Source organism: Strongylocentrotus purpuratus, unplaced genomic scaffold (assembly GCF_000002235.5).
Source record: "Strongylocentrotus purpuratus isolate Spur 01 unplaced genomic scaffold, Spur_5.0 spur5_scaffold_14, whole genome shotgun sequence".
NCBI lineage: Eukaryota > Metazoa > Echinodermata > Echinoidea > Camarodonta > Strongylocentrotidae > Strongylocentrotus > Strongylocentrotus purpuratus.
The window spans coordinates 13,463,038-13,486,760 of record NW_022145599.1 but is presented as its reverse complement, the minus strand read 5'-3'; the positions used below and the strand labels follow the sequence as shown (position 1 = coordinate 13,486,760).

The following is a 23,723-nucleotide window of genomic DNA, read 5'->3' as shown; positions in this document are numbered from 1 at the left end:
AGTTTACTTCATGTTTCTTTATCTTATAATAATAATAATAATACATAAGATTTATGAGGCGCCAAATCCACTTGACAGTCAAATGCTCAAGGCGCAGCTTACAGCACTAAGGTTAGAGACTACTCACAGGAACCATTGCGGCAGACAGCTACATTTTTTACTCTCCAATATATTGCCGCTTGTCATTACCCGACACTCAACTTTAGGGTGATCCAACATTTATTCTGATGACAATGTGCTTAAGTACATCAAAGATATTTAAGGTTAAGTTTAGGATTATGCTTTTGGGTTACAATGGGATTTCATTGTTTTAGGTTAAGTGTATGATTATAGCGTAGTATCCAAAGTTGAAGCTACATGTAACAATTTGGCAATTGTAGGATATTGACTGTAAGAGCAACTATACAAGACTCTTGAGAGCAGCACTAAATGTCAACTGGAGTGACCATATGACCAATGTTGAATTGTATAGGGACATTACACCGATCTAAGCCAGACTGAGAGACCATTGCCTCCGTTTCAGTGGGCACTACTGGAGGAGCAAGAGCAAAATCATTTCACAAATGCTCTTCTGGGAGCCCTCAAGGGGCAAACGCACCAGAGGGCGCCCAGCAATGACTTACATTGACCAGTTAGAAAAAGACACCTGTCTACCAAGACAGGAGCTCCCAAAAATCATGGAGAATAAAACTGAATGGAAAAAGCTTGTCAAATCAGTGCGAGTACACTCGACCTAGAAGTAGCAACTGTCACCATAGCATTTTTCATACAACAACATTTTTGCTTTGGCGTGTTTTGTTTTCAAAGCAGTTGACCACTTTGTGTCTGAACAGAGTACAAATCATACGGAAATGAACCAATATTAGTGCTTACAAATGGCCTTGGCTGGGGAGGGGGTGATTTGTGTGGCATGACATCCGATGCTTCCTGGGGTGGGGGTACCACTGGCAAGGCTTCAGATTCAGCCAACAGAGATGGCAGGAACACCAGACAGCGATCTGCATCTACCCCTGTCCTGTGAACATTAAAATAGAGGAGGGCATGGAAATGAAAATCTCGCTGAATGCAATATCAATTCTAATTTTACATGGATGTTCAACTATTTCAGTGCCACACAGTTTACAATTATGATTTACAAATAAACTCTGTGAGAAGAGTTTTCAGTGATTTTGATTGCTGGAGTTTTTAAGAGTATCATTTTGATTTAGGTAAACATAAAACAAATAAAGTTCCATTAATCCAACATATCCCCTTTTAAAAATCAGAAACCTGTTTTTTAATTTAAAGAAGGAACAACTTATAACTTTTTATTCATCCAAAATTATTACATGATATTTACAATGGTGTCACACGTATCTAATTCAAGCTTGCATGCCCGTGGTACATTGAAATTGTACACCATTTCATAGTTTTCTGCACCATTAGCTGCTGTCACAACACATCCCACCACAGTAAGCTTGGAATAACCTGCTTCAGATATTGTCTTGTCTTGTCAACTTTCAAGGTTCAAGCACTTAGGCTAGCTAATCAACTAATAGATATTGTGGATTCCAGAATGTACTCACCACTCTGTTGGTAAACCTGGTGTTAACCACGGTGCCAGGGCTGCAATACCGCGAGGCAGAGTATCTGCACTATCCTCACTCGCTGAACAATCATCTGGAAACGTCCTACTTCTCCTCAAGTTCTTTCCAATCGCACTTTGACAACGACCTGCTACATCTTCAGGTCCACGACCTTTGAACTCAAGTTCAACCTGATATCTCCTCGGTACATGTACATGCCTCTGAAGGGGTTCTGCCAATGATGGGTGGTGAGGACAGGGTTCGCTTTCCTCAAACTCCAAGAACTGCGTTGGCATGGTAACATGAATCGGTCTCCTACTGGTGGCATCGCTGTGTCCATCCTGCTTGGACGTAGGAAAGTATTTCTTTTCTCCGGGAACAACTGCTGATATGGGCCTCCTTTCTGAGCTACCACTGGGAGAAGCAAACAAAGACCTTGATGCTTTTTTGTGTGAAGTTTTGGCACTCTGTGTCCTGCGTCTGATGCTTGGACTAGGTGAACGGTTCTTGGCGGTATTCTCTATTTTAGGTGGAGAGGGTTCGAAGAGGAGTTGTGCATTCCCAAGTTGTTTGCTCGCAGTATCGTGGGTGAGTTGAGAGGTGTTTGCTGTTGGTGGCTTCTTTGACCCTGAAAGAAGAAAGAAAATAAATGTAAATCAAGTTCTCTCTTCTTCTTCTGTATAAAGTGTATCCTTCAATGCTGAAGATAAACACAATGTAAAGTATGACTATGAGAGTGGCTTGCATGCAGTCAGTGACAGTATGGCACAAACAGATTTCAGGTGCAGATTATATTTACATGTGAACAGTGTCATGCAGTGATATACAGGTGAAGTGTACATGTACTGTAGCCAAGAAAAAATGACATTACTGCATGATAGACAAGGGCTTCCGTCAATGCTCTAATGAAAGCATCAAAACGCATGTGACCTGATGGTTAAAAACCGTAAGTAAGTTACAAGTACACAGTACAGGATCATCCACATTTTCGTGGACGGTTTTTCATCTTCTGCGCTTTGCAGGTCTCAGGTTCCCAATCCGCGAAAAAGAAAAAAAAAATCCATCAAAAACTTTTTCAAATTATAATTTCAAGTGGCCAGCGAGATGCCCAGAGGAGCCGAGCAACCTAGTAGTACTAGATTTCTAGTAGACGTTTAGTAGTAAGTCAAAATTGTAATTAGAGTCTAGAAATTCTAGACCCGGCTACTCATATTTTGAGATGTTGCCCAACCCGCTGTTTGAATGTTTTCCTATCAGCTGCTGAAGCTTTGACGCCTTTGGCGTCGGCGTCGAAGCTTCCTGGAGTTAGGTGACGTCTTGACGATTGATATTTCTTCACTTTCTTTCCCTTGGCCTTGGCCTTGCTGCTATGCCTAGACTATGGCATTGGCAGTTATTAGTATTATTATTACCGAATACCGTGTCATAACTTAATAAGAGACAGAGGCTTATTATATATCCTCAAAGCACACATTTGCAGGTCGTCATTGAATCGTTTCAGGATCGTTTTAACTTGTGTATCTCCCTCGATACTCGAAAGACAAGGAAAAGTGATTAGATCTAAAAACAGTAATGACGAGTTACGAAACGTCACCTTTATAATTATAGAGCCACCTCTGCTGGGCTTTACCACCGCAGCAGCCGTCTCTAGCGGCCGGGCGCGAAGGCGCAACTCCGTAGGTCCTACAGGCTACACGGTTCAGTTTTGCCCTTGTTCTACTCTAGCTTTAATACGCATCTCTGGTTATTCTAACGATTAAACTTTTTATCCGACAAAGAATATATTACTATGTATTTGTTCATTCAAGTTATTGTTATCATAAAAGATATTCTTACCAGAAGGGGGTAGCCTAGAAAACTTGGTTGTCATGTTGGTTTCTCAGGACGCCATTTCATTTCCATCGACATTATCAACAGTAGCGATTTGTTTATCACCAAATAAGGCGAGCGCCATCTCTCGCCCTATTAATCACAGTTAGCAAACTAGGCGTTGTGGCGTGCGCCTGTGATCCAGCTAAAAAGTGGAAGTTACAAACTGATTCAGCCGAGGACGCAGGTTCGAAACTGAGTCACGTCTTTCGGATGGTGACGTTTAAAGGTCGGTCCCAGACGTAAATAATCATATCTGATTGATACACGTCTGTAAAAACCCAATACACACACACACACACACACAATCCTTATTTCAAAACTGAAGAGGGTGTGACAAATGGTTTGAATTCATCTGCATCAAAAGAGCGTTTTTTTTTTTGTTTTTTTTTGGGGGGGGGGGTCCTTTTTTTAACAACTGTTTGTTTGCCTTTTCATACTACATGTATTATAAAACTTTATCCGATATCCAATCCAATATTTCTTTTTCTTTTTTGAAACCTTGTCTATTAATTGCTCTTTGGAATATATATATTCCTTTTTAAAACCTTGTCTATTCTTCTTCCATTTTGAGTACATACCTCTTTACAACAGAGTATTATCGTACTATACTGGGGTGTGTGCAGGTGGACCACTACACCGGGGCAGGAAAAGTGCTCTAACACTCTCCCTGACCGGGGTTTCCCCCTACTCTTATAATTATATGAATAGTGCAGTGGGTTCTTAATGTTCAAAGGTAGTGACTCTTCTCTACATGGGGCCTCCATTTAACATCCTATCCGAGGGACGAAGTGTTTTCCACTTAATATAGGCTGCATCAATGAACAAGGCACGTTAACACACAACGCAGGCTTCAGTTATCCGCCTGGGTGGGATTGCTCTTTAAAATATGTATTTTCCAATAGTCTTTGAAACCTGGTCTATTAATTGCTCTTTGGAATATATATATATATTCCAATACCTGACCCAAGCCCAGACCTGGACCCTGGCCAGAAATGGCGAGAATATATGCCATTCTTTTTTGTTTTCCTCCTTATATCTGTGAGTTAATATGATGTCACTTGTTAAGATTCACACTTCTGTTTATTTGATAATGTTATGTTTTGGCGGTTTCATTTGTTTTTTTGTTTTTTGTTGTGTGGGTGGGGCGGGGGGGGGGGGGGGGCTGCTCACGAAGGGATCTTTCAGTAGGACATGTACATTTATTTGATCAGGAAGAAGAGCAAATCCCTCCTTATGATATATTTTTATTCTAGATTTGCAGAAATAGATATAAAATAAGACTGTTGATCTTTCTCGCTCTCTCTCTCTCTCTCTCTCTCTAGCTCTCTTTCCTTTTCCCTCTCTTGCTCCCCCTCTCTCTCTCTTGCTCTTTCTCTTCTCTCTCCCCTTTCTCCATCTCCTTACAAAATAAGTTGTCATTCATTCCAACTCTCATCCTGATATTTCCATACCCCCCCCCCCCCCCTCCCCGCAATAGAACACATCCAAGGAGGTCCAATAGCTCATTAATAGATCAGTGGTAACTTAAATGGGAGGTCCTCAGTTCAAAACCAAGTCAAAGTGTCCTTTGGCAAGGCAATAATCCTCATTACCAAGTCCCTCAAGCATGTACTTGCTCTCTTACAGTCAACTTTACAAATTATTATCACCATCATCATCTTCATCGTGGTTGTCACCACCAAACCAACACCAACTCCGCTACACACAATAATCAATGTTTTGACAGATTTTTAGTGTTCATACATGTTAATGCATTTAATATTTCAATAGTTTTATGGGTTGAATTGATATACATGATCTTTTATACAATATGTAACATAACTTTATTTAAAGACAATTTCACCTTAAATTAACACCTGTTTTACATTTGGTACATTAAAATGTGTTTTGCTCATGTAAAACACAGTCATTTTAACCTATTAGAGGGTAACTAAAAAAAACAGTAATTCATTAAGAAACACATAAAGAGTCTTTCTCACGCAAATAAGCATGAAGTCATTATAAAGAGTTCAAGAAGAAAACTGTTCATGCCTAATTTGTCAAATTCCAATACTATTAACAAATTGAAAATAAAATATAAAATGGATTCACTTACATTACATTTGATATTTTCCTTGGCTGATATTTGATTACATTTCAAATTCCCATTTTTTATTATTTTTTCTTTATATAAAAAAAAAAAAGGGCCTACAGAAAACAGAAATGGTAAATTTAATACAATGATTTGAATGCTCTCACATTGATAATGTACTGGCCTTGGACTTAAACAATCACATGGGGCATCAAAAATTGTATCACAGAGGTATCACATCAAGTTCATCATCCCTCATTCATACCCCATAGCAAATTCATTAAAGGAAAATAAAATTGTCTAGATCATTTTTATAGCACCAAACCTATTCAGTCAGTAATAATTTCTTGTCAAAAAAATATTATCCATATTTTGATACTGTAGTCTATGCAAGAACATCTGCCAAATAATCAATAAAATCCATTGTATATGTATAGTACATATAATCCTAATACAATAAAACTAACAGTATTGAACTAACGCAAGCTGTTCCCAGTTTTAAACATGTTCGTCACATTTATAGTGTGTAAAGAATCTACAGTTAAGGTTACTGTCAAAAATATATGCTACAAAATAACCCCTGTCAAAGAAAAAAATGGCAAGAAAATCGAGGCTTCAAGATAATTGAGATCTCAAGAGACAAATGAGCGATGAAAAGAGAGAGAGAGATTGAGAATGATCATTCAAAATCATTCTTGTTATTTACACTTTGCATTATAAATTATTAGTCCCAAAACAAAGGTACAATATACGAGTTGTCATATAAATGCAGATCATCTAGAATATAATTTCTTACAAAGTTTAAATGATTAATACGTAGCCTGAGCAAGGCTGTCTTGTCTACTTTTCCAATCTTTTGGTATTAAATATCCAACTTGTTTGAAAATATAACCAGTTGGTAATATTTTGAAAGACTGAGACCTGTATAAACACAAAGGTTTGCGATCAGTTGCAAAATAGTAATGGCCAATCAAAATTACCCTTGCATGCACATATTGTTAACAAGGCTTACTATTAACCAACCAAAATCATTATTTCATATTTGCAATTGATCGCAAACCTTTGGGTTACGGGGCCCAGTAGTTGCAGCAGTTTGCCTGTAAGGACGGTTTTTCTAGCTACGTTAATGTTCAGAGCTTGTCATTGAATCATTGTCACAAAAAGTATGTTAAAACCTTCAAAAACATAATGCAAATCATAATAATAATTCCAACCCTTTGCAAGTTTAGCACCATTTGTATAGGATATAAGCATTTTTTGTAAGAAAGTATACTTTCACGTAAAGAAAAAAAGGAGGAAGCTCGATTTATTACACTGAAGTTTCTAAATGAAACAATATCTTCCATTTTATATAAAATAAACTTCGGCATTGCTATGTATATTCACAGAATGATAGATGTTACAATTTCAGAGCAAAACGCTGTGAAAGAAAACAGTCATACATACAGATATAAGAACCTTTCCAAATGATGTGAATTTTTATCTACACTTATCATTATTGAATTGAACACAGCACTCCAATATGTATTCACACCCCTGAACCATTATGGAGATAAATGAAAGTGTACCAATAATGAAAGAATTGTTATTTAGTCAAGATATTCCTGGGATTTCCCTTCCATCTCTGGAATGAAGTAACCGGCTATCAATCATTTTTAAGGTTTTTTCTCAACCACGTCACTCATTAGAAAAATCTGGCACATTTCTAAAAAGTTTCATTACGAAGTGAATTATTAGAGGAAAAGATATCTACTGAATTTGGTCATAGTATAAAAGGAATACAGCACATGGTTCCCTGATCTTTGATCATGTTAATGGTGATAAATATACTTGAGGATATTTGTTCTTCTGAATGTAGGAATACATCTATACATTTATGAACAGATTTATTACAACAGAGCAGGATTTTGTTGAACCACAATTTATCTGACGGAGAAACCTGTCTTTTTGTCTATAAGTACCATTTCTAAATATCATAAGTCTGCCTTGAACAGGATTAGAACAATTGCAATACACAGGGTTCATCTGAGAAGAAATAATTAAAAAAACCTCATTATATGACTAGCAATGTTAACAGTGTCCATACTTCCTCTAATAGCATTTGCTTCATACAAAGTACAATCGTAATAGTTTTAAACTAGAACTTGTCAATGGTACAGCAGGTCATCGTCTTATATTGTTTATTACACACGTTATTCAAAACATGCATGTCAAAGAAGCAAAAAATGTCATGAATCCTTGATGTGACATTTCATGTCTAACTGGTGCAATTTCATGTGATTCTTCATGGACTCTCATCGTTAAAAAAGAGCACCCACTTTTCTAGAGAGCAACCAAATTTTGGCAGATTCACAGAAGGCCGAGTGTCAACCACTGATTTCTTTACAAATTGTTGGGAACATTAATATAAATAAATAAAATCATCAATTTGGTCACAAAAAGGAATAAACGAAGTATTTGACATTGAGAATATTGAATTAATAAATAGTTCAAATAAATAACTTTTGAAATAATTGAAGTTTTTGACTGTTCATCTTGATAGCAAATTACAGTGCTTTGTTGAAGAGGTGAGCATTTTAGTAGACTACTTAGGCTTGGTATAACTTTTTGATCATGAGGGCCAATGTATCTGCTAGTTCCCCATGTGTATGTTCGGAGCTGTCATCCATTGTAAACTAAGCTTGCCCCTTCCGTTGCAGGCTGGATAACTCAGTAGATGAAAATGGCTATTGGCACCCCAGGCATTAATGCATGAGTGACTGCTGGTATGTTGAGTTGTACAGTATACAGTATGCTCTCCTGCAAAATTTCATACATTTATACTTGTTTGACATTTCAGAGTCTTGTTCCTAAGATACAATCACCAGTCTGCAAAGAAAGGGAAGAAAGGAAAGAAAATAAGACATATGATTCCACAATTTCTTTATCAACTTGAGAAATAAATTTATGTAGTACATGAGGACAAATATACATCAAGAGAAGGATATTGTACTGATATCCATTTTCTAAGATAAGCCCCTTCTTCTTACCAGTTTTTGACTTTTCTCTCTTATTGTATTTCTTCTTTGGGAGAGGTTTCTCTAGCATTTATACATTTATCCCACTCCCCCCCCCCCCTTCCCCCCCCCCCCTCTTTCTTTCTTTCTCTCTCTCTCTACCCCTCTCTCTCCCTCTCTTTCATTCATCAACTTTATATTTCCCCTACCCATCTATATCTTCTTTTCTTTCTCCTACTCTTTCTCCTTCTCTCTCTGTCCCTTTCTCTTTCCTTCTTTTTATTTTGTGTCCGATTCATCATATTCACATCTTCTTTAGATCATTTTTGTTCTCTTACCTGTGTAGTGGTGAGTTTCAGAGGGACCTGTAAGGTGCAATTATTGTGCTCCACGATGAGGATGTCCTTGGTGCTGCTCACCCCCATTACCAGAATGGGCTCGCCCGCTCTCAGCAGTGGCTCTACACACGAGATATCTGTGAAAAAGAATTCAGGAGCAGAAATGAGGATGAATTTAGGCATAGGAAAATATGGAAATGAATGAGAGAAAAAGGGATGGCTGGAAATGCTCCTGCTTTCCAATAAAGCCATCTTACCACAACCACTACCAATACCGCTAACCCTAACACTAATGCTACCACTAACACTTAAACTAACACTACCTCTACCACTAATTTGAACACTACAACCACCTCTTAAACTAAGACTACCACTAATACTGCAACTACCACTACCAATAACACTACCACTACCACTAATGCTACCACTAACACTAAAACTAACACTAACACTACAACTACCACTACCATTAAACACTACAACTTACACTACCACTTCCATTACAATGCACTACCACTATCACTACAATTACCACTAATACTATTATGCAATGGCTATCAAATAACTTTTTAATCTTGGTAAGGATATAGTAGAAGTACATGTACTTCACCATTCTATTGATTTAATATACCTGTATAACAATTAGCATTCTAGTTTTTAACCAAGATAAAGTTGTACCATTCTTAGTGCAAAGAGAATGACAGAACTTAATCATGTTGATTATTAACCTTGAATTCTTGACCCTGAATCTAAACAGGGTAGATAACATGTGTCATTTCTGCTTTATGTTTAATGAGTAAAGTAATCTAATTGAATAATATCTACCTGGTGAATAGTTGCATCTCATGATGCGTGTCTGAGGAAACCCTTTGGCAGTATCGATCTTTGCTGAAGATGGATGGTTGCTAGGCAATGGAGGAGGCACGTCCTGTTTATGAGTAACACAAAGGGATAGCAAATAATGTTATTATTTTGATATAATTTCTAACATTCAGCCAATATGACAAAACATATAATCTGTCCAACTATTTAATGTAAGCCTTTGTTTTCTTTTTTTATGACCCCCCCCCCCCCCCCCCCACCCTTATTTTCCATCAGACCCTCTCCTTGTCCCTTTATCTTGAATAAAATATACACATTCTATATATATATTTCATATTTGATTGCTTGTTCTATCTCCCTTCCTCTCTCTCACTCTCTCTCTCACTCTCTCTCTCTCTCTCTCTCTCTCTCTCTCTCTCTCTCTCTCTCTCATTGAGTGGCTCTGCGACCCTCCCCCTCTCCTATTCTAATGTCTATTTCAATTCATTTGTTTGCTGAGAGACAGAAAAGTGTCTAGTCCATTACCCTTATATGCATAAAGAGTTAACATCTTTCTGGCTCTCAGCAGAGATGTAGATTTTAGTAGGAAAATCAAATATCTAAAATTGCTACAGTAAATATGACATGATAGCCTACCTCCTTAGCTGTATCATAGACCCTGTTTTGCATCCTAGCTTTCTTGCATTCAATACTGCTCGTATCGTCGGACATCACGCTGCTGTTATCACCCACTGAGAAATTGATCCTGTAAAGGTAAATTAAAATGCTTTGTTTAGTCAACATATACAAACATTTCTATTGCATTCAAAGCTGTGTTTAAGAATTCATTACATTCACCTGAAATATCTATAATTAATCTGATAATTTTGAGCCTTGTTTCAAATGTATTCTTTCCTTTAAAAAGAAGAAATATTTATTTTAATATAAATACATCAGTAGTAATTTTTCATTGCATAACTACATGTAAACTATGAATAAAGATTAACCCTCTAAATTCCATCTCTTAAACAATGTTCTCTGTAGCTCCCTGCTGGCACCATATAACTAATAATGAAAATCTATGATTGTATTACTTTGTAACAAACAAGTCAAAACAGGTGTTAATGTTGCCTCCTGGACCAAGAATACTTGGTGAAACATCTACTACAATTTTTTTGCTTTTCATAACTATTTTTCAGAGGGTTCAGAGACACAAAGACCCAACTCCATATTTTGCCAAAATGATTATTTGATATCAAAATGTTCAGAAAAATGTGGGCTTTGCAGGAAACATAAAGACTTAACCCCACCCAACACCCCATTGAAGTCAATGGCTAGTGAAACATAGACTTAACTCCTTAAGGCCCAAGTGCTCAGTGACACATAAACTACTTTTTCTCAAAATGGCCAAAATGGAGTTACGTCTTTGAGCCACTGACCCTTCGATATATTACCTTTCGTAAAGGGGTTCCCTGAAGGATATCTTTGTGACATGGTGTTCTCTGCACTCTTCATACGGATCAATGTCTGAGGGCCAGTGACGTCTAGCTAGCCAGCAGCGTACCTTGGATTGGAGGAAACGTGCTGCCGTGTCACGATGGCCATCACGTACAGACTCGAGACCTTGTCTCGTCTCTTCGCTGCAGGGAGAAAATGGAGAAGGAAAGAATCGTGAAAATATAAGTTTGTATTTGATAAGATCGAGATTGAGATCCATTGGAACTAATTTTATACCATTTTACACAGATTTTCAGTATGTTCATCCAAGTTATCAAGTTGTGCATTGGCTCAGAGGCCTCATAACCGGGAGGTCCTGGGTTCAAAACCAAGTCAATGCCATTGTGCCCTTTGGTTAGGCATTAATCCTAATTACCAAGTCCCTCGGACAGAACTTAGAGTTGCCAGTCCCCTTGTTATTTACTTACAAGAATATACATATTATCTAAGCAGTCTGGTAAAACAATCATTGGCCATCATCATCATCTCATGTATAGTATTCAATATAACACTAAAATAATCCTAAAACAACTAACAAAATATATTGAATCACACGACATACATGTATATGACATGAAAGTTAAACAGATGACAATGAATTCACACAAGATTTAGCACAGTTTTCTAGACTACAATCTACACTATCTCAGTTGATATCATTTTATAATTAAATTATACATCAATTTCAAGAAATGAATAAATTGTTGAGAAAAGAGAAAGGGCTTTCTTGATGTTTAAATCTTTATTAAAGAAACATCACTGTATGAGTACATGTACTTGTAAAGATTCTGGTTTAAAAAAATTATAAAGTGGACACCCGAAAATAAGCAATATGGTATAAGAAACTGATTAAGCAAAGAAATTCAAGCCAGGATATGATTCTTACCTGAAGAAGACCCTGTTTTCACTGATGATCCACTTGTTCTGAGTACTCACTGATTCAATCAGTTCACATCTTCTCATGATCTGTTCCAATATCACCTGTGAAAAGTGGTACAAATGCATCACAGTTGGTTAATGTTAGGAATATGTTCAACAACAAAATCGTTTTCTTCTTACATGTTAATAACACATTTTATTTCAAATTGTTATTCACATTATTTAATTATTATCCACATGAAAAAATTTAAGGTAACATGTATAACAAAAATGGATACAAAGAGCAAAAATTGGTGATTAAACAGATATACAGTTTAAAGTAGCACTCCTTCCGAAATAAGTCCACCCTCTGCCACCACGACCTCCAGTTTAAATTCCACTAGAAATCTTTTGGAGGAACAACAACCAAGTACCAAGTACAGGTTACAAAATTTATGACATTTAAAACTTCAGACATCTACCTGGGTTATGAATATCTAATTGTTTTAACTCAGATGTGTATTTCCTCTAAGTTAATTTCAAGTGAATGTTTTAAAACAAAAGTTCATGAATCCATTAGATAAACCAGAACATAGTGTGCATTCTGAAATACTTTCTATTAGCATTGGTAGACTTTGAAATGGTAAGCTACTCGACAATTAGGGTCTCGGATGTAGTATGATGAAATGATTCTTACTTTGCATTGATCTCTTGGTGTTTTGTTCCTCTGCCATCTTTCTAGCATCATTTGATATCTCCTGACAAAGTTATCTATGGTGTCATAGTGAGGATAACCTGAAAATCAGATAGTGTGTGGTAGAAAAGTTATGATTAATTAATCAATTCAAATATTGTTTTGTTTGCTCTGTTCATTCCTCCTCATTCCCTCTTATCCCCTGTAATCTCTCTCTCTCCAGATCTCACCCCTCCCCATCCTTCTTTCTCTCTATACCCCTCTCTCTACCTCTCTCCCTCCCTCTATCTCTCTCTCTCTCACTCTCACACTCTCTCTCTCTCTCTCTCTCTCTCTCTCTCTTTCTCTCTCTCTCTTTCTCTCTTACTCTCCCTATCTCTCCTTTGATATCATTATTATCTTCTTCTCCCTCCATATCTCTCTCTACTAATTTTTTCTCACATTCCCATTCCCTCAGCTTCTAGCTTTCTTTATCTGTTTCTATCTTTCTTTATTTTCTCTATCACTTTCTCTCTGAATTAGACCTAATATAAGTATACAGATTGCAAATCATCTTTAAAAAACATAATCTTACTGATACTGAACATGGGAATAAAATCAAATCAATTTCCTATAAATCATGTACTGTACTCACCATCTGTCATGTGTTTTATGGTGGCCATAAGCTGAAAGGCCTGTGTCTGTCTGGCTACCACTGCATAGGAGAACTGGCTACTCGATTCCTGATCATTAATCTGAGAAAATGAAACGTATAGTAAAGCAAATTTTAGAAATGAAGGCAAATAAAAAGATGGGGGAAGTGAAGATCTTCATCTGACAATAAAACTTATATTGAAATGATTTGTAATATTCTTTCTTTGGAAATGAAGTACGAGTCATAATAAAAAGAATTTCAAAAACTAGGGAGTTTTTCACCAAGTATGATCATTGTAATCTAATGGACTTTTGTTATGATAAACTCTATTTGATCACTGAAGTATAAGATTGATTCTAAGACTTGATGTACCCTTCAAGGAGTTTTCGCATCAAGTTCCAAAATTTGAAGACATATTTGACACTATAACCATCAACCCCCAGCCCCCCCCCCCCCTCCCCTCCCCCCAGCAATGAGAACACAGATCCCTAATTTGAATTGAGGAATTAATGTAAATTTTCTTAAAGGCAGGCTTTACTACTTCAGCTAGAAGGGATTAGACCACCCAGCAAGCCAGCGAGGTCACTGTGATAGGTGGCTATCTCATTAACTCAGCTCTCATTTAACATAAGTCTCATTTAACATAAGAAAAAGAGGATCATGGGGGACCAACAGGCACCGATTGCATGGGGAAGTTTTCTATATAGAGGGAGCAAGTAGCTACAAGTAGGACAGTGTGCCTTTAACTCTTATATTTACAAACAGTTAAAGTCGCCAAGATCAAATGACCCCTCAAAATTTAAAGAAAATCCAAAAAAAGAAAACTGCTGGTAATGTAAATTCTACCTTGATGCACTGTATGAAATGAAATTGTGCTTGCTGCCTAGTGAGGGAGTCCCGCAGCTCACTGAGACGATGATGACTGTCGATGGGTAAACTCCCAATGCTGGGGTCTGATAGGATGTGATGAGACTGGGTAGAGAGGTGCGGTCTAGGACAGATCCGGAATAGTAGACCCTTCACAGCTTTTCCTAGATGAGAAATGAAAAATGAATTTACATGAACAGGATGGTTTAGTGTAAATACATATAGGTGTGATTAAGGATATTTAGAAATATTAATAGTTTTTGTTTGATGCAATTGTTACATGTCTCATCCATGTGTGCAGGTTCTTGTCTTGTAAAGCATTACACATAGATCTAGCTAAAGCTATGGTAACAATTTCAAACAACGAACTATAGAAATGTACACAGAAACGTGATATCGTAATATTCTGTGTGAGCATTGTGCACATGATATTATTAAGTCGCGGGCTATCGATCACAAGGTTCGCAGTTCGAGACCCGCCGCGTCACTAATGTCCTTCGCAAGACTACATTTGCCACACTCAACCCATGTGATGTTAATGGGTACCTCGCAGGAATTAATTGTTTGAAATGCTAGAGCGCCGAAATAGCAGCACAGCTAAATCAGGAGTGATAATCTCCAAGTTTGGAAGCGCTTAGTGATTCTAATAAGCGCTATATAAAAAATGAGTATTATTATTATTATTATTATATGATTATGATCACAAGATTGTGGAGGTATCACAACAGTATGCTTTACCTTGAAGAAGCTTGAGTTCAGGAGCAAAGAGATAAGAAGCAAAGCCAAAGCTACATCCTTTCCTCCTGAAGATGGTGAGGACATCATCACTGATCACATCCCTGCTTCTCTTTAGGAAGTCTGCTGCACTGTACCTCACCTCCCCTGATGTGTGTCTGATGGTGAACAGGTGCTTGTTCTCACGCTCAACGGCAAATACACTGCGAGGATGCAAGGGGCAAAACTTGAAATTGAATACATGCATGTACATAACAGTAAAACCAGTATTAAAGTGACTCCGTAACATTGTTGAAGGTTGATGAAAGAACAGTGTAATTTGTGTATAAAATGTTACTTATTATATCCCTTCTACTGTATTAACCGTCTAACATGCTAAACATCCTGAAAAAAAATTCAAACTACAAAGATGTTTATGGTTTTCTTTGAAGGCATCTAACAGTAAATTCTCCTAACCAATTTTGAATTTTCCCAACCATTTTTCCATGAAAATAAGGCATAAGACAGCCTTTTTTAAATATTTCAACACTTAAATGCGGAATTCGCCCATAGACAAGTGGCCTTTCTAGATGATTCCACAACACATATATGTACATGTATTTCTCGTGAGTAGGAGACAATAAATAGCTTCACAAGAGACAGTTCTTCTTCAGAGAAAACAGAAGGCCATAGATTAAAGACAGAGTTAATAAAGTGACAAGCATATCCCCTTTACACTCTGTTTCTCCTTTCCAACCTTGAAGCATACCATTGAATTCTTGAAATGAGTGTCAACTGGAACTCACCTACCGTTAAAGTTCATCTGTACTGAGATCTAAATTTTGACTTTCAAACATAACTGGAGTACTGTTGTCTAATTGCAATATTTTATCACAAAGAAGATAACACATTGGTTTTCTGTTTTTAATTTGGCTATTCATGTAATTGAATAATTTTTTTAGTCAGACAGTCAGAAGGCGAGATATTTACAGTTATCATTCTAAGTTAACATCCTAGCAGTCTAGCTTCTCATGTTATCCCTATGATCACCCAGTTAGGAACTCTTTCCCCTGGTTATATACACTAATCATTGTATCGGATCATACCCATTTTTATGTTTCTTGTTGGTTCTGCTGAGCAGTTCATCTACTGTGTGTTGCTCCGGTTGATTACACATTGCATCGATGCTTGAAAACAGGCCGTTCTACAAAAATATGAACAACAATATTATTGCATTATACAAATATAAACGTTAAAAAAAATTCATAGGCAGGAGTTTCAATGTCTATTTCAGTTTCAGTTTCAGTTTAGTTTTCATTTCATTTTTCACATTCACATTCATTACAGAGAAAAAGAATTCTTTCAATAGGTGTAAAACTACATACAATAACATCAAGCCATGAAAGTAATAATAGTTGAAATAACATATGGAGATATAAATACAATTGCATGGTATTTAAACCGAAATTTGAAAAAAATACATTTGTAGTGAAATATAAGGGAATTGTTAAAAAGCCTAGTAATTCCATTATAAATAAGAGCATTTTTATACTATCATCCTGCTTTTGACAAACTTGCAGATCTAACACACATATTATGTATTTTCACTTGCAATGATATTGTGATTATATACATATATAAAGTTTGATAAACCCTCTTTGAATTATAACTGGGAAAAAAAATGCAAATTGTAACTTTAGATAATTGTTTAAAAACAGCTATTTCTGCAGCAATAATGTTGGTGAATTACAAAAGCCAATGTTTCAATTTGAAGAAGAAAAAAATGTAACTACCTCAAAAAGGATTAACAAGCACTGTACACAGAAAGATGTATATGGGACTACGCAACACGTGTGCGACACGTGCGCGATATCTATCAGGTCAAAATAGATATAATAATGTACCAAATATATCAATTAGTAGGCGGTTTCTCAGCAAAATTTGTATGATCACGTATTAGTCAAAACATATTCTTTCACATGATTGGTAATAAGAGCTTCCATTTCATTTTTTGAGAGGGGGCGTTTCCAATACTGGTCTTTACCTTTAAACATCTTTGGATAGAAAAGAAAGCTCTGAAATAACGATTTCTGAATATCATGGTGGCAGCAGTGGGATATAAAAGCCATAGCCTTCTTACCTTTGAAGCACAAAAGTCTACACAGGAAATGTTATCTTGAAATGGCACAGGATTCATGACGAGCCTGTCCTCTCTACCTGCATCCTGGGAATTCTTGAAGGTTTGCTGGAGGTAGACCTGGTGTAGCACCTCAGATGAGTAGTTGCAGCACAGGTCTTCTATTCTATTGCACTGAAAACCAGATATGTGAAAGTATGAAAGATGTATCATGTCTGTTATAAAAATGTATAAGCAACATGCTTTTGTACAATGTGATTCTAACTATGCATACATCTTTTTTTGTATTGCATTTTGAAACTATGCTTGATAAACAAAGTATAAGAGTTACATGAATAATGAAGCTAACTGATATATCATTCAAAAATCCATAAATATTCTTTCGCAGACAGTACAAGTATTCAGAGAATCTACAAATATGAACTTCAGAAAATTATGAGTGTTAAATATTGTAAGCATGAAGGAAAATGTTTTTACTACGAACCTTTCTATATCTAACAGGAATTCTTAATAATTAACAAGATAAAATACAAACGTATAATAATAATAATGGTTTCAGATCTGTAATTTACCTTTATGGTGTACAGACTTATTACAGATTTAATTACTTTTCTATCACAAACTTTCTCAAAGTGCTTTTTTTAATGTACCTGTGTGTTGGAGAAGCCTGGCATATCAATGATGTGAACCGTGCCTTCTAAATGTCTACTGCCCTCTGTCAGTGATGAACTGCCATTTAACTCCATTGTGGAATCACTCAGTCTACTGCAAGAATCTCCTAAAAAATTAAAATGTCATATTTTGTCTTAGCTCGTAAGTATCTATATCATTATTTGTAGAAATACTTAGTGAAACAGTACATTTATATAATGCCACACTTAATACATGTCACTACTTCATGTATCAAAAGCAGGTTTCATAAAAACATGTAGGCATTTTAATTGCCAAAATATAAATCATTGACAAAATTCCTTTAGAATTCTATTTGAAATCATTTCTTTATGAGCCATCTAGTATGTAGAGTAAACACTGCATCATGAGATAATGACTTCACTATACATGAATGTTAGGTAAACGATATACATCTCTTTCATTTGAGAACAACATAAATTTGGCCAGTTATTTCACCGGCCACATACAGCTGTAGCTTAAGTGAAATCACTTGCACAGCTTTCTTGTTCTCAAAAGTATACACCCAAGGCATGTGCAAACTTACCACTGCTTTGTGTATCCTCACTACTGATAGAGGGCGCTACATATGGCGGACATTTCGAGTTTGGCTTGAACACACTGTTGATTCTCTTCACAACTGATAGGACCATTCGACAGTAGAGGGCCTTCGCCAGCGTGTCTCTTGTTTCATTAGCCTGAAAGAGAAAGGCAATTTAGATTATAATTTATATTCATAAAATACTGTCTTTATAATCAATGCACCAATATTTGGCACTAAATATGTTATGCAAAGGTATTGCCTTTAATCTATATACTATAAAAAGAAAGTGTATAACTTACACCAAACATAATTGAATTTTCAATTAAATCAAGATATTGTAATTATTACATCCACAGAATAGTGGTCATCCATGGTTCTTTGTAGCCATAACTGCAAGCTCATTTTATCAAATTTCTCACTTTAAAGCAGTGTGAAAAACCTGTCGACAATCGTCATTATACATTATATTTTTGTTAATTCTCATATTCCTAAGGTACAATAGAGTAACTTACCTGATCAGCATTGCACAGTGTTTTAACCGCTTGTCCCTTGAGAGTATGTGTTCTTGTTGTCAATGCTCGGTACAGTGATACACCAGGTACTCCAAGTAAAGATGCTACTGCTTTGATTTCTGAAGAAAAATTATCAAAAATATAGATTAAATTTGATGAATATTGTAGTCATAGACAAAGGAGAAGTCTTAATAATCACAAGGTTTATAAGTACAGTTGCAACTAGTTAAAGGCATCTGATACGGGTAATATTCATAGACACAGCAGAAGTCCAATAAAAACCCAAAGAACTGTCAACAAAAGTTTGATTTATAAGACAAACAAAAAGACATGAAGGTATACACTATACCTGTACAATGAATTTCAGAGGCACAATTCTTTTTATAACAATGACACTTCTTAAAAACAATTAAAGTTTCCACAGACTCCCTCTAATCAATCTTTTAATTATTTTGCGTTGGGTCGAGCGTGCAGTATAGCATAAAACTACATTATGGTAATAAACGAGATAATTATTAATTCATACTATCCAAGGGATCACTTTTAAGGATATTTACATCATATAAAAAATGTTTTATTGATAATAAATATTTTATAGCAGATTGAGCAGACTTACCATTGCTACCTTTAATGTCAAGCTCATACCCTCCATCGTCTACAAAGTGCACATTCCCCAGAAGCAAGATGGCCGCCAGTATTCTCATGACATCGAGGAACTCAATACCAAGAGTTGACAGGGCAACCTTAATAAAGGATTAAAAGTTCAAAGGGATAAGTAAAACATGAATGCATGGACGGATGTTTGTGATTTTGAGCTCTCTGATATGTTTGATCAGCTTTTCAACTTCTTTAATCCTTTTCCTTTGTTGTTTTTGATTATATTTCAAACTCATATCAGTTCAGTAAACTTGCTATGAACTTCCAAAGTCTATTATTCCGCTGCACTTTGTGCCTGCCCACCAAGACCTTGTTATTGTTGGGTTAAAGTACAGACTCCATGACATTCTTCAAGTCGGGGAGGGTGACGCTATCCAATCACATGGGTCTGAATGCGAGCTGGAAGAAACCCAAGTACACCTGTGACCCAAAATACATCACGCCCGTAATGTTGTCCCACATATTGAAAGTGATGCAAGGTCAAGGGTACTCGGGTTTTCTATAGCATCCCGTGGGTGTTCTCAAGGAAACCTTATACTCTGCTGTGAGTGGCTTGAACCAAGTAATACATGGTTTGGGACAAGTGGATTGCGTGACTGAACGGCAAAATGCATGTTGTTTTTTTCTTCTTCTTCTTACTGCTTGCTTCTGATAGCTGATGGTGTGCATGCTCAAACAGTGTTCTTTGAAGTCATCCAACACAAGAGAACGTGCTCATAACCCTACCATTATCATGAGCTCAACTCAACAAGTTTGCTCCATAAATGTTTTAACACCCTCTGGTAATGATGACGGAACATGTCGATATAGCTTTAATATGAATGCATTAACTAATGGGTAGGAAGATGAGTGAGTTATTGACAAATTAATCAACCAAAAAGGCTTGAAGCATCAGAATGTTCTGAATACTTCCAACAAAATCATAGTTTCAGAACAATGCACATAGGCCTTTAGGCAAGTAAAATGGAATCTTTTCGATTTGGAATCGCATTAAAAATGTAACATTACATTGTGTTTCTCTATTACATCTTGTGAATATGCTTTGACTATCACTTCACCTAATGTATGGTTCATCTTCTCTCTTTATTCTATTTGGTTACTCATACAATTAATACTCCTGAATGTACCTCACTTAATGAATCAATCCATCTGAAAGTATTAAACAACTTTGTTCAACAGAACAGAAGTAGACACTAGACACATACTCGTATGTTAAGAGAGTCTTAGATCCTTTAAAAAAATCCTTGATTTAGCTCAAGCTGCAATGATGATTATAAACCTTTAGGTCAGTCAGGAACCCCATGACTTTAACAAGCCGATCGCCTGTCTGATTATCAAGATATATATGATATATGATATGAAATTTAAAAATTCGTTTTCCTAACAGTTTTTATAACACTACAGTCTACTGGGGAAAATGAGTGTTAAAACCGGTCACTCAGAGTTTTTTTTTACTTTTTTGAGACACTTCATGATTGTTTTGAAGCCCAATTTATTTAGGGCCTCAATATTACACTATATCACAGACAATGATAACATATAGGGCCTTGCATCTCAAATTTATCATTGTTAAACGATGCCTTTAATCACTACTGATCTCTTGAATAATGAATGTTAACTACCAACCTTTAAAGTGTGAAATCTCTCTTTCTCCACCCCCTCATTCTCTGGGCTTGTTCTTTGTTTCAGGTAGGCAAGATTGTGGACACCGTAACCATGGAGATGAAGCTTGGCTGTATGGCAGTAAAGGGATAAAATCACAATTAGTGTCAATAAATTACAATGATACTTATATAGTCCATGTGATGTTATTTGACTACCTTGGTGATGGCCTGCTGTATGGCATTAACAGTGAATATCTTTCTAAGAAAAGAAAAAAAGTATCTCAGCTATTGATATAAGTCTGAGCACAATTTCACCACACAAGATCGAAACAAAATACAGAATCATTTTCATCTTACTGCACAAAGTACATTTAATATATTTACATATTCAAGAACAATTTCTGATTTGTTACGTCTTTTCTTTGTAACTTTTGAAGATTCATTAAAAGACTGGAGAAGCTGAAGGTGATAGCTTTGGCGTACGTCAGCCCTCATCATCTTTTGTTCACTTTCTTCCTCCAAAATGATCGTTGTAATTCTTGAAATACATGCAAGATCATAATGATGCATGTTCTGGAGGAACAATATATCTGAACAGATAAAAATCAATCCAGGAAATGACAGGTCTGTGAGGTAAAATGTGAGATTGATTAAAGCACAAAGTCACACAATGCTCACAAAACCCTGCTCATGACATTAATATTCATATGGGACATCCCCTTCAGATCCAGATAGTATGTGATGTCATGCCCCAAATGACACAAGGGAGTTCCCCTTGGCTCGGTTTGTACATGTCACTTGAGGAGCAGGCTGGAATGAAAGCACTGTCATGCACCACGCCTTTCTAGACTCCCAGTGGGTCACACTGAAAACCACACAGATATGAGCAAAATACATGCATACTAGGCATGTCTCTTTCTCTTATCTCACTCTCTCTCTCTCTCTCTCTCTCTCTCTCTCTCTCCCTCTCCCTATCTGCCTCTCTTCCTTCATTTACTTTCTCCACTTCTCTCTTTAATCACCTTGTCTCACCTCCCCCCCCCCCCCCCCCCCCCGCCCCCACACACACACACACCCTCCACCGGCCTACTGTATTCAATAAATTCTCCTCAACTCTTATCCACCTCTATCTATAGTGAACTTCATTGCCTCTCTAATTATCTCTGAGACTCTCTCTCTCCATTTCTTTCAAAGGGCGTGTGCACTGTTAAAATGCAAGAACTACAGTTTATTCAGTTAATCAGAATATAAAACACATTCAAAATTGCCTATTAAATACAGTAAATCAAGAATTCAATTTCCAGCTTATATTACTGTGAAATTTGTAAAATGAAAAATAATGCATTATTTTGAATTCATAAGGAAAGATCAAGGTATGTCTTATAAAAATGAAACGGTGTTTGGAATGGTGGAGTAAGATTCGTTGCTGAGTGGTAACTTACCTCTTTCTTCATGAGAAAGACCGGCTAGCACCTGATAGAATACATGGAAGTTACGTTCACCAACAGGAGTATCTACCACTCTGCTTTGATCGAACCAGTGACATTGAAACTTGGTTCTCGTTATTGTGTTGCCCGCAAAGTGAACTTCAACATGATGACCCTATACAAAACACAAAAATAGAAGAAAATGTTAAGGACACATAAGTCAAGAATGATTAGTTTTGAGACTGCAAGAAACATTCCAACTGTAAGCCATCTTGACGAGAAAGAACTATGATAAAACAGTTATTTAGAGTACCGGTATCGACAAAATCCCAATTGTTGGATAGAGGAAAGTACCACAGATGAAGAATATATTTGTAGAAAGATTAAGTTTAAATCTCCATGGGTCCTTGAATTACTGCTACACCTTTATCAAACTGTTACTCACTTAATAGTCTACCAGTATCAATATCATGACGCCTTGTACCGCATTAGTTGCCACTATCAGCCTCACTGACTGTCAATCACCGGCTTACGCCTGAAACTGATTCCCTTTTTAATCATCCCTAAAGAGCAACGTAATCCCGTCCCCTCGCCTAGACCTCAGAACACGACACCCCCCTCGAACATCGCCTCGGGGCAGAACGTCCAATCTCTGCCCTGGAAACTGGATGTTTTGGGGGGAAGTGCCCAACCCCACCACCATGACCTGTCAAGATGGCTGATGCGGTCTTGGGACGTTGAGTAGACAGGACAGCTCCCTCGGTTGGGGGGATGAGGGCAGTTTGTTGCCTCGGGGCATGTTTTGTGATGGGAGGGTTACCACACATGAATGTTAATGAACCGACAGATTATTACAACCGTAGAAACCTATACCTGGGACCACAACATGATATCACAAGGAGAATCATCTACTACCTAAGCAAGTTATCTCTCTATCTCAGAGCTTAATTTCAGCTCAACTGTCTCAGAATATTTAACCACTTGGTTCTCTTATGAAAATCCGTTTCAAATCTGAAGCAAGTTTGTTCTCTTTTTGACGGCACCAATCGAAAGGGGTTTAAAAAGGAATATGGTCTGATTAACATGGAAAGAGAAATCTATAAAAACTCATTCAGTAGTGACATACAGTCTGAGCTTGTCAAAGTTTGCTTTAGTCCAAATCTAATCAATGCGATGATTAAAGAAAAAAAAACATCAGCCACTTAAAAAGTGTATACATTCATGGCTTCATGCAGATATCCATATTCAGAGCTGATATTCGATAAC

At 36.7% G+C, this 23,723-nt stretch overlaps 2 protein-coding genes across 2 annotated transcripts in view; both read right to left on the bottom strand.

The window, feature by feature from the left end:
- Window positions 1-3,527, bottom strand: part of LOC100892534 — an 11,713-nt gene extending 8,186 nt beyond the window's left edge. The window contains exons 1-3 of the mRNA XM_003724152.3: window positions 3,402-3,527; window positions 1,566-2,193; window positions 874-1,015 (exon numbers count right to left, since the gene is read on the bottom strand). Of these exons, the coding sequence (XP_003724200.2) occupies window positions 874-1,015; window positions 1,566-2,193; window positions 3,402-3,435 (804 nt within the window). The 5' untranslated portion in view covers window positions 3,436-3,527. The remainder of the gene's footprint in view (window positions 1-873; window positions 1,016-1,565; window positions 2,194-3,401) is intronic.
- Window positions 3,528-5,164: 1,637 nt separating this feature from the next.
- Window positions 5,165-23,723, bottom strand: part of LOC100892611 (unconventional myosin-X) — a 55,541-nt gene continuing 36,982 nt past the window's right edge. Inside the window, exons 7-24 of the mRNA XM_030985073.1 lie at window positions 22,473-22,632; window positions 21,053-21,159; window positions 19,386-19,512; window positions 18,770-18,888; window positions 18,261-18,411; window positions 17,695-17,822; window positions 17,048-17,218; window positions 16,014-16,111; window positions 14,932-15,131; window positions 14,173-14,357; window positions 13,327-13,426; window positions 12,696-12,793; window positions 12,027-12,121; window positions 11,098-11,283; window positions 10,301-10,409; window positions 9,668-9,770; window positions 8,843-8,979; window positions 5,165-8,376 (exon numbers count right to left, since the gene is read on the bottom strand). Coding sequence (XP_030840933.1) covers window positions 8,344-8,376; window positions 8,843-8,979; window positions 9,668-9,770; window positions 10,301-10,409; window positions 11,098-11,283; window positions 12,027-12,121; window positions 12,696-12,793; window positions 13,327-13,426; window positions 14,173-14,357; window positions 14,932-15,131; window positions 16,014-16,111; window positions 17,048-17,218; window positions 17,695-17,822; window positions 18,261-18,411; window positions 18,770-18,888; window positions 19,386-19,512; window positions 21,053-21,159; window positions 22,473-22,632 — 2,307 coding nt within the window. The 3' untranslated portion in view covers window positions 5,165-8,343. The remainder of the gene's footprint in view (window positions 8,377-8,842; window positions 8,980-9,667; window positions 9,771-10,300; window positions 10,410-11,097; window positions 11,284-12,026; window positions 12,122-12,695; window positions 12,794-13,326; window positions 13,427-14,172; window positions 14,358-14,931; window positions 15,132-16,013; window positions 16,112-17,047; window positions 17,219-17,694; window positions 17,823-18,260; window positions 18,412-18,769; window positions 18,889-19,385; window positions 19,513-21,052; window positions 21,160-22,472; window positions 22,633-23,723) is intronic.